The sequence below is a fragment of the Clupea harengus genome, chromosome 3, assembly GCF_900700415.2.
Source record: "Clupea harengus chromosome 3, Ch_v2.0.2, whole genome shotgun sequence".
Taxonomy (NCBI): Eukaryota; Metazoa; Chordata; class Actinopteri; order Clupeiformes; family Clupeidae; genus Clupea; species Clupea harengus.
In genome coordinates, this window is record NC_045154.1 from 13,186,086 (window position 1) to 13,197,737 (window position 11,652).

The window sequence follows — 11,652 nt, forward strand, 5'->3', positions numbered from 1 at the left end:
ACACACACACACACAAAAGTCCTTATACATCCTGACACACACACACACAAAAGTCCTTATACATCCTGACACACACACACACACACACACACACACACACACACACACACACACACACACACACTTCTAAAAGTCTTTTTGATTGTCTAGACAACAATAACAGAGTGAAGTTGCTCTCTGAGCCTGGGATGCCTGGATCGGACTACATCAACGCCAGCTTCATCTCAGTGAGTCATACTGTGTGTGTTTGTATGTGTGTGTGTGAGATTGACTGTGTGTGTGTGATTGACTTGAGCCGGGGATGCCTGGATCTGACTACATCAACACCAGCTTCATCTCGGTGAGTCATAGATGCATGTTGGGGTGCAGGGGTTGACCCGGGCTTGACTCCTGATGGTGTGATTGACTGTGTGTGTGTGTGTGTGTGTGTGTGTGTGTGTGTGTGTGTGTGTGTGTGATTGACTGTGTGTGTGTGTGTGTGTGTGTGTGTGTGATTGACTGTGTGTGTGTGTGTGCGTGTATATGTGTGTGCGTGATTGACGGTGTGTGTGTGTGATTGACTGTGTGTGTGTGTGTGTGTGTATGTGTATGTGTGTGTGTGAGATTGACTGTATGTGTGTGTGTGTGTGTGTGTGTGATTGACTGTGTGTGTGTGTGTGTGTGCGTGTATATGTGTGTGCGTGATTGACGGTGTGTGTGTGTGATTGACTGTGTGTGTGTGTGTGTGTGTGTGTATGTGTATGTGTGTGTGTGAGATTGACTGTATGTGTATGTGTGTGTGTGTGTGATTGACTGTGTGTGTGTGTGTGCGTGTATATGTGTGTGCGTGATTGTCGGTGTGTGTGTGTGATTGACTGTGTGTGTGTGTGTGTGTGTGTGTGTGTGTGTGTGTGTGTGTATGTATGTGTATGTGTGTGTGTGAGATTGACTGTATGTGTGTGTGTGTGTGTGTGTGTGTGTCTGTGTGTGTGTGAGATTGACTGTATGTGTGTGTGTGTGAGATTGATTGTATGTGTGTGTGTGTGTGTGTGTGAGATTGACTGTGTGTGTGTGTGAGATTGACTGTATGTCCCACACTAAGCTGACTATTCTGGAGTTTGGGAGTCTAGGACATCTCCAGAAAGATGGAACCAAAGGATTGGGGGGGCGGGGAACGGAACCAAAGGATTGGGGGGGGGGGGGATGGGGAACGGAAGACGTTTTGCTCCAAATCAGCCATTCTAGGGCGCATACAAATATGGAGACAACGATGTTTTCTTCATGCTTATGTGTGTGTGTGTGTGTGAGAGTGTGTGTGTGTGTGTGTGTGTGTGTGTGTGAGTGTGTGTGTGTGACTTGGTGTGTATATGTTTGTGCATGTGCTAACGTGTGTGTGTGTGTGTGTGTGTGTGTGTGTGTGTAGGGGTACCTGTGTCCCAATGAGTTCATCGCGACCCAGGGTCCTCTGCCGGGGACGGTGGCAGACTTCTGGAGGATGATCTGGGAGACGAGGACTAAAACCATCGCCATGCTCACTCAGTGCTTTGAGAAGGGCCGGGTGAGTGTGTGTGTGTGTGTGTGTGTGTGTGTGTGTGTGTACATGCTCACTCAGTGCTTTGAGGGACGGTGAGTGTGTGTGTGTGTGTGTGTGTGTGTGTGTACATGCTCACTCAGTGCCTTGAGAAGGAACGGGTGAGTGTGTGTGTGTTGTGTGTGTGTGTGTGTGTGTACATGCTCACTCAGTGCTTTGAGAAGGGACGGGTGAGTGTGTGTGTGTGTCTTTCTGTGTGTGTGTGTCTATCTGTGTGTGTGTGTCTATCTGTGTGTGTGTGTGTGTACATGCTCACTCAGTGCCTTGAGAAGGAACGGGTGAGTGTCTGTGTGTGTCTATCTGTGTGTGTGTGTGTGTGTCTATCTGTGTGTGTGTGTGTGTCTATCTGTGTGTGTGTGTGTGTGTACATGCTCACTCGGTCCTTTAGAAGGGTCGGGTGTGTTAAAGCATTATAATTCTTCACATTTCTCACTGTGCATATGTGTGTGTGTGTGTGTGTGTGTGTGTGTGTGTGTGTGTGTGTGTGTGTGTGTGTATGTGCTCTGTCTTTGTCTAAAATATTTAATGAACAGTAATCACAATTTTACAACAAAGGCCTTAGAACTGATGATTCTTCTGTTCTATTACGTGTTACTGTTTCAATTATAAACATGATTCTCTTTGCATTTGTGTGTGTGTGTGTGTGTGTGTGTACGTGTGTGTGTGTGTGTGTGCGTGTGTTTGTACATGTGTGTGTCTGTGTATGTGTGCGTGTGCATGTGTGTGTGTGTGTACATGTGTGTGTGCGTGTACATGTGTGCGTGTGCGTGTACATGTGTGTGTGCATGTACATGTGTGTGTGCGTGTGTGTGTGTGTACATGTGTGTGTGCGTGTGAACATGTGTGTGTGCGTGTACATGTGTGCGTGTACATGTGTGTGTGTGCGTGTGCGTGTACATGTGTGTGTGTGTGTGTGTGTGTGCATGTGTGTGTGCGTGTACATGTGTGTGTGCGTGTACATGTGTGTGTGCATGTACGTGTACATGTGTGTGTGCGTGTGTGTACATGTGTGTGTGCGTGTGTGTGTGACAGATTCGTTGTCATCAGTACTGGCCTGAGGATAATAAACCGGTGACGGTGTTTGGGGACATCGTCATCACCAAACTCACAGAAGACGTCTTTCCTGACTGGACTGTTAGAGCCCTGAGAGTGGAGAGGGTAACACACACACACACACTCACACTCACACTCACACTCACACACACACACACACAAAACACACACACACACTCACACACACACACACACACACTCACACACACACATACACACAAATACACTCACCCACACACACACACACACACAAACACACTCACACACTCCTTCATCTGTGCTGGGCTTGTGTGTGTGTGTGTGTGTGTGACTCCAGCATGGGGACTACATGGTGGTGCATCACTTCAACTACACCTCCTGGCCGGAGCACGGCGTTCCCGAGTCCAGCACCACCCTCATCCAGTTCGCCAAGGCCGTCCGCTCCAACCGTGGCCATGACAACACCACCATCGTGGTGCACTGCAGGTGAGCCACCCATGCATGCATGCCTGTGTGTGTGTGTCTGTGTGTGTGTGTGTATGTGTGTTAGGGCTGGGCGGTATGACGGTATATACCAGGGGTACTCAATTAGAAACCCAAAAGGTCCACTCGCCAAATTTCCATTCAGTCCAGGGTCCGGAACAGTGACGGTCAAAATCCAAAAACATAACTCCAACAAAAACGTTCAAACTACCGTATGCACAAAAGGTTATGTGGTCTGGCCTTATTTGTGTGAAAGGTGACACTTTTTTGTGGTTTAAACTTGGGCGTAAAAGGTGTGACGGCCAGGCGGAGGCACTGATGTAAGTGTTCATTGGGTGTGCTCCTGTATTTGTTTTTCACCATATTCATGGTTGAAAAGGCAGACTCACAACAGTATCTCTATCCTAAACTGTTGTGTTATACTGCATATTTTCAGTTTAAGTACATTGAGAGCAACTAAAGCTAGAAAAAATTCCTTGTATATGAAAATCAATAAACATGATTCTGATTCTGATGTATGTTGAGGTATGCACACTCTTGTTGTGTGGCTATTACACTGCATGTTGCTTGGTATGATTGCAGATGGTTTATTTTTCTGCCCCTTACCTCAGAGTATTTTTGTTCGAAGTGTGCATGCTTTGTTTCATAGTGACGTTTCACGTTACCACTTTTGACAAGGGCAACCGTCTCGTTACAGATTAAACACATCGGTTTTGTGCTCCCCACAGGCAGCACAAATGCATACTTGTCAGTCCACTCTGTCTTAAATTCGCGATTTTTGGAATTAACTTTTCTCTTTTTGTCGGGTTTAAAGCACGCCATGATTTTCGTTTGCTGAGAAAAAAATACTGTTCACATATCTATCTGCCGGCATTGTTGCCATTCGCCTTATTCACATCGCGGCCATATTGGGGATCTCATTCTTTCTCATGGAGGGAACTGCCCTCGCTCTCACACTTGCCCTGCCACTCTCTCTCTTTCTGACTGCAAAAGCATTGTTATTCACAATGTAGATCATCCTGGTAAAGATGCCATGAATCACCTGTCATTTTCTCATTCGTGCTATCAATTCTGACAGTATAACTTAGCGGCCATTTGCTAGCTAGCCAAGTAAATAAACATGATTCTGACGGCGAGTTGTAACAATCTATTAATGCCGCAAGGGCAGAAGATGTGTGGTCCATTCTCTGTCCATCATTACTCTTCCTAAATTTCCCTCGGGATTAATAAAGTATCCATCTATCTATCTATCTTCGTATGGTAGAGAATGTCTTCCGGTCGGGGTTACCCAACCAAGCCTCGTTTTCGTTTCAAAATGGCGGCGCGTGTGAATAAGGCGAATTGACACACACAACCTGCGTGACCCACAGAGCTTGCGGCCAACATTGAGTATGTGAGTGAGTTGTCATAGTGATGTTGTTATATTACAGCTCCTGATTGGACCTCTGGATTGGACACGGAAGATAGAAACCACATCGAGTAGGAAAAAAATATATAGCGCGAAATCACGCACCAATGAAACCTCGCTTGATCATGATTAAATTAGAATTTTGATTTTGGCTTTGGTCCAAATTTGATTGCGTCTGGGTCCGGATCCGGACCGCGGTCCGCCTATTGAGTACCCCTGCCATAGACATATATACATAGACGCCATATATGTCTATGATAATCGCTGCTAGACGCTCACTGTTCTTGTGCTCCCACAGCTCATTCACTTTGAAATACTGAAACTAAATCTAAATGATCGAAATAGTGCTTCTTTAACTACTAATATTGAATTAGACCATCATTGAGAAAAACGGAACAGAATCTGCAAATAGCCTAGCATAGCATACTCAAACTACTGACAGAGAAGGCAAATGTAAACAACCATCAAACACCTGCTTTCTATATTTTTATAGCAGTGAAATACACACATTCAAATATACACATTTGTGTACATATACACAATTTGATATAAGCATGACCAAGACCATGCAAAGTTTTCTTTGCCCTTGTACCGTACCTTCGTGTGCATATCAGAAATGGCCAACAGAAAAGCAAAGACGGAGACGGCTCCTGTTACCATGGAAACAATAAACAAAGCTAGCTTTAGTATCTACATAGCTACTGCATATCAGAAATTGGCTAACAGAAAAGTTTTGAAAAGGTACGATAGCGGAGGGCAAAGAAAACTAGGCATGGGCTTGGTCATGCTTATATCAAATTGTGTATATTTACAAAAATGTGTATATTTGAATGTGTGTATTTCACTGTTATAAAAATATAGAAAGCAGGTGTTTGATGGTTGTTTACATTTGCCTTCTCTGTCAGTAGTTTGAGTATGCTATGCTAGGCTAGCAGCGATTATCATAGACATATATGATGTATGTACATATGCTAGTGGCGATTTATAGCCTTACTATCAAGATTCTAAGTAACATGGAGACAAAACTTTTTTTTTGTATTCCTCGATTTTAAGTATTTAAAGATGCACTATTTCGATAGTTTTGATTTATTTTTGTGAATGAGGTGTGAAAGCAATGAGGTGTGAATGAGGTGTGAGAGCAATGAGGTGAGTGAGCGTCTAGCAGCGATTATCATAGACATGTATGTATGTCAACGGCGATTACGGCCAAACCAACGAGATTCTAAGTAACATGGAGACAAAACTTTTTTTGGTACTCCACGTAGATCATAAACCCTTGAATATAAAAACGACTCAGTGAAATCGGTTGAGAAATATAAACGCTATAGTGCTTTTTATACAGAAAAATCGCAGCTCCATCATTTACTTGCGTCTTTTTACAGGCCAGTCATCACCTCGTTAGTCTGTGTATATGTCTCTGTGTTATGGCCAACTTCTTAATTTTCTTATTTTAATATGTGGCCATAAAAAGAAAATATCATTATTGCGTTAACATATGGACACACATTGAAAAGAAAGTTTTAACATTTGAGTTATCTTCTGAAAGTACATTAAAGAACCACTGAAACATAAGCACTGGACTAAATGCCACAGAAAGATTTTTTCTTTTTTCTTTACATACACTTTGCTTTCATTTGACTATTTAAAGATTCAATGGATACTGGCCACTATTGCTTAGGCCAATAGCCTATTGAGGCAGTATTGTTTCTGCACCTTAGTGTTCTTAAGGGTCAATAAATAAATGTCTGTGGACACATTTCGCCACCGCTGAAGTGTCCTCTTTATCAAAAACCCAAATCTGGTCACCCTACGTATAATAAACCGTGATATATACCGTAACCGTGATATAAAATTACAAATACCGTGATAGAAGATTTTGGTCATATCGCCCACCCCTATTGTGCGTGTGTGTGTATGTGCGTGTGTATGTGTGTGTGTATGTGTTGATCTTTACAAGTACAGATCTGTGTATGATGTGTATATGCGTGATGTGTGTACAGGCAATGGAAGATCATGTTGTGTTTGTGTGCATGCGTGTGTGTGTGTTCCTCCAGTGCTGGCGTGGGCAGGACAGGTGTGTTTATAGCGCTAGATCATGTTGTGTGTGTGTGTGTGTGTGTGTGTGTGTGTGTGTTCCTTCAGTGCTGGCGTGGGCAGGACAGGTGTGTTTATAGCGCTAGATCATGTGTGTGTGTGTGTGTGTGTGTGTGTGTGTGTGTGATCCTCCAGTGCTGGCGTGGGCAGGACAGGTGTGTTTATGGCGCTAGATCACCTGATTCAGCACGTGTGTGTGTGTGTGTGTTCCTCCAGTGCTGGCGTGGGCAGGACAGGTGTGTTCATGGCGCTAGATCACCTGATTCAGCACGTGTGTGTGTGTGTGTGTGTGTGTGTGTGTGTGTGTGTGTGTGTGTTCCTCCAGTGCTGGCGTGGGCAGGACAAGTGTGTTTATATCGCTAGATCACCTGATTCAGCAGGTGTGTGTGTGTGTGTGTGTGTGTGTGTCTCCACTGCTGGCGTGGGCAGGACAGGTGTGTTTATGGCGCTAGATCACCTGATTCAGCACGTGTGTGTGTGTGTGTTCCTCCAGTGCTGGCGTGGGCAGGACAAGTGTGTTTATAGCGCTAGATCACCTGATTCAGCAGGTGTGTGTGTGTGTGTGTTCCTCCAGTGCTGGCGTGGGCAGGACAGGTGTGTTTATGGCGCTAGATCACCTGATTCAGCACGTGTGTGTGTGTGTGTGTGTGTGTGTTCCTCCAGTGCTGGCGTGGGCAGGACAGGTGTGTTCATGGCGCTCGATCACCTGATTCAGCACGTGAGGGATCATGACTTTGTGGACATCTACGGCCTGGTGGCAGAACTACGCAGCGAGAGGATGTGCATGGTGCAGAACCTGGTGAGGGACACACACACACACACACACACACACACACACACACACACACACACACACACACACACACACACACACACACACACACACATACACACAGGCAAACACACACGCACATTGTGGGAGCCTGGCCTTACAAGGGTAAACAGTGGGTACACAAACTGGAAAAGAGCAGTCAGACACAGGGGTTGCGGTGAATGTAACTCAGGAGTTTATTTTACAAACTGAGGGGGAAAAGGGAGGGGGCGCACAAAGGTAACTCAAAAAGCTTCACCGGACTGGCAGTCGGCGTCAGGGGCTCCGTCTGGCTCTTCCTGAGGCAAGAGATAGAGAAACAACGATTAATCCTCTTCAGGAATACAAAAGGCAGGCCACGGGCCTCTTACCCTGAGACTGTCTTGGAAGGCGTCTGGTTCTCACTCCTCAGTAGCTCAAGACAGTCTGGCTTCCGTATCCTCTGGTTGAGTTTAAAAAGGCTCCTGATTGCCTGATTGATTGAGTGCACCTGGGAGGGACAACCAGAGACACCTGGGTGGGGAGGAGTAACCCTATGAGAATCCTCTGGGGTAGTACCGCCCATCCAACACCATGCCTCTTAATTGCCTTCGTTTGGCTGTACTCAGCCATGTGGGGCACTGCTCATCACCGGCTGGGCCATCACAACATACACACACACGCACACACACACAGGCAAACACACACACACACACACAGGCAAACACACGCGTGCACGCACACACACACACACACACACACACACACAGGCAAACACACACGCATACACACACACACAGAGACAAAACATACACACACACGTGCACGCACACACACACACACAGTCAGGACATTCTTTCACTCTCTATGACCGTCTTAAATAGACACACACACACACACACCTTTTCTAATCTAATATAGTGTAGTTTATTACAATAGACACACACACACACACCTTTTATAATCTAATAGTGTAGTTTAATACAATAGACACACACACACACACACCTTTTATAATCTAATATAGTGTAGTTTAATACAATAGACACACACACACACACACCTTTTATAATCTAATATAGTGTAGTTTAATACAATAGACACACACACACACACCTTTTATAATCTAATATAGTGTAGTTTAATACAATTGACACACACACACAACACCTTTTATAATCTAATATAGTGTAGTTTAATACAATAGACACACACACACCTTTTATAATCTAATGTAGTGTAGTTTAATACAATAGACACACACACAACACCTTTTATAATCTAATATAGTGTAGTTTAATACAATAGACACACACACACCTTTTATAATCTAATATAGTGTAGTTTAATACAATAGACACACACACACACACCTTTTATAATCTAATATAGTGTAGTTTAATACAATAGAGGTCATTGTGTCAGAGCCTGCACTAACTCTCTCTTAAATAGATACACATGCTTTCTCACACACACACACACACACACACGCTTTCACACACACACACACGCTTTCACACACACACTCACACATGCTTTCACACACACACACACACACACACATGCTTTCACACACACACACACACACACACACACACACAGGCTTTCTCACACACTCACAAATATAAATAAATAGTCTGTCTTTCCTGTGCATTATTGTGTGTGTCCCTCTTGTTCAGGCCCAGTCCATGTTCCTCTCTCTCACACACATGTGTGTGTCCTCTCTCTCTCACACACACACACGTGTGTGTCCTCTCTCTCTTTCTCACACACACTTGTGTGTCCTCTCTCTCTCACACACATGTGTCTGTCTGTCTGTCGTTCTCACACACATGTGTGTGTCTGTCTGTCTGTCGTTCTCACACATGTGTGTGTGTGTGTCTGTCGTGTTCTTATTTAGGCCCAGTACATGTTCCTCCACCAGAGCACCCTTGATCTGCTGACCAGTAAGGGCAACAGCCAATCCATCTGGTTCGTCAACTATTCAGCTCTGGAGAAGATGGACTCACTGGATGCCATGGAAGGTGACACACACACACGGACACACGGACACACACACACACACACACACAAACATGGACACACTCTCACACACTGTCACACACGGACATACACACACACACACACAAACATGGACACACTCACACACACGGACACACACACACACGGACATACACACACACACACACACACGGACACACACACACACACACACACAAACATGGACACACTGTCACACACGGACATACACACACACACACACAAACATGGACACACTCACACACACGGACATACACACACACACACACACACACACGGACACACAAACACACTAACATGGACACACACACACACACACACAAACATGGACACACTGTCACACACGGACACACACACACACACAAACATGGACACGGACACACACACACACGGACATACACACACACAAACACACACACACACACACACACACAAACATGGACACACTGTCACACACGGACACACACACACACATTAACATGGACACACACACACACAAACATGGACACACTCACACACACGGACACACACACACACAAACATGGACACACTCTCACACACGGACATACACACACACACAAACATGGACACACTCTCACACATGGACACACACACACACACACACAAACATGGACACACACACACAAACATGGACACACACACAAACATGGACACACTCTCACACACGGACATACACACACACACACAAACATGGACACACTCACACACACGGACACACACACACACACACACACACACACACACACAAAAGCACACAGACGGGTTCATGTGCTTCCTTTGCATGCTGTTATTTGAGCATACTAATGTTGAGTTTCTTCTATGAGTTTATTGAGTTTTATGTTCCAGCAAACTTGGAACAAACAGAACTTAAAGAGCGTTTGAATGAACTCTTTTTCTCAGGTGATGTTGAGTTGGAACAAACAGAACTTAAAGAGTGTTTTAATTAACTCTTTTTCTCAGGTGATGTTGAGTTGGAACAAACAGAACTTAAAGAGCGTTTTAATGAACTCTTCTTCTCAGATGATGTCAGAACTTAAAGAGCGTTTGAATGTACTCTTCTTCTCAGGTGATGTCAGAACTTAAAGAGCGTTTGAACTTAAAGTTAATGTTAATAATCTTCTTCTCAGGTGATGTTGAGTTGGAGTGGGAGGAGACCACTATGTGAGTAGATCAGTAAAAGGACTGGAAGGTCTCCTTTCACCCACCCATGCCAGACGGGCCTCACCGGTCCACCACCTGAGAGGCAGCGCTGCTCTGACCTCTCACCTCTGACCTCAGCTGGACACCTGCACCTGCTGAACAGCACATGACAATCAACATAAGGACTTTAGGACACTGGGGCCAAATATACTTACCTTAGTATATACAGTCCTTATACCTCACCCATACATGCATAAATGGGCATGCACCTCCCTACCTGCAAGAATTAATTACTCCCCAAACCTCTACCTGCACCCTCAGGTCTTCAAACAGCTTGCTCCTCCGTGTCCCCAAAACCAAGCTCCGCACCATGGGCGACCGGGCCTTTTGCTCGGCAGCACCACGCTTATGGAACAGCCTCCCTGACCACCTAAGGGCAACGCAGACGCTGGACTCCTTTAAAGCTGGACTAAAAACATTTTATTCAGGAAGGCATTTCTGGCCTTGTGTTAAAATGTTAAATGTTAAAAAGTTTTCTATTATGCTTATGTTAACTAATTTTTATTTTATTGTATTATTATAGTTAGTTTCTAATATGTTGGCACTCTGAGATTCTTCTGAATGAAGAGTGCGTTACAAATAAAATGAATTATCATTATTATTATTAAATACAACAGAGACCACAGCGATGAAGCAAACACACACACACACACACACACATTTAGATACACACAAATATGCGTTATCATTGACTGAAGTACAGGCATGCACACACACACACACACACACACACCACACACACACACACACACACACACACACACACACACATTTAGATACACACAAATATGCGTTATCATTGACTGAAGTACAGGCACACACACACACACACCCATTTAGATACACACAAAGATGCGTTATCATGTACTGAAATACAGGCACGCACACACACACACACACACACACACACACATTTAGATACACACAAATATGCGTTATCATTGACTGAAGTACAGGCACACACACACACACACCCATTTAGATACACACAAAGATGCGTTATCATGTACTGAA

The 11,652-nt window shown here is 44.6% G+C and overlaps 1 protein-coding gene across 1 annotated transcript in view; it reads left to right on the top strand.

Moving 5' to 3' along the window:
* The window catches only part of ptprq (protein tyrosine phosphatase receptor type Q), an 89,442-nt gene extending 78,573 nt beyond the window's left edge, over window positions 1-10,869 (top strand). The window contains exons 48-54 of the mRNA XM_042707419.1: window positions 151-227; window positions 1,403-1,537; window positions 2,603-2,728; window positions 2,940-3,088; window positions 7,251-7,386; window positions 9,278-9,401; window positions 10,566-10,869. Coding sequence (XP_042563353.1) covers window positions 151-227; window positions 1,403-1,537; window positions 2,603-2,728; window positions 2,940-3,088; window positions 7,251-7,386; window positions 9,278-9,401; window positions 10,566-10,603 — 785 coding nt within the window. The 3' untranslated portion in view covers window positions 10,604-10,869. The remainder of the gene's footprint in view (window positions 1-150; window positions 228-1,402; window positions 1,538-2,602; window positions 2,729-2,939; window positions 3,089-7,250; window positions 7,387-9,277; window positions 9,402-10,565) is intronic.
* Window positions 10,870-11,652: the final 783 nt, after the last annotated feature.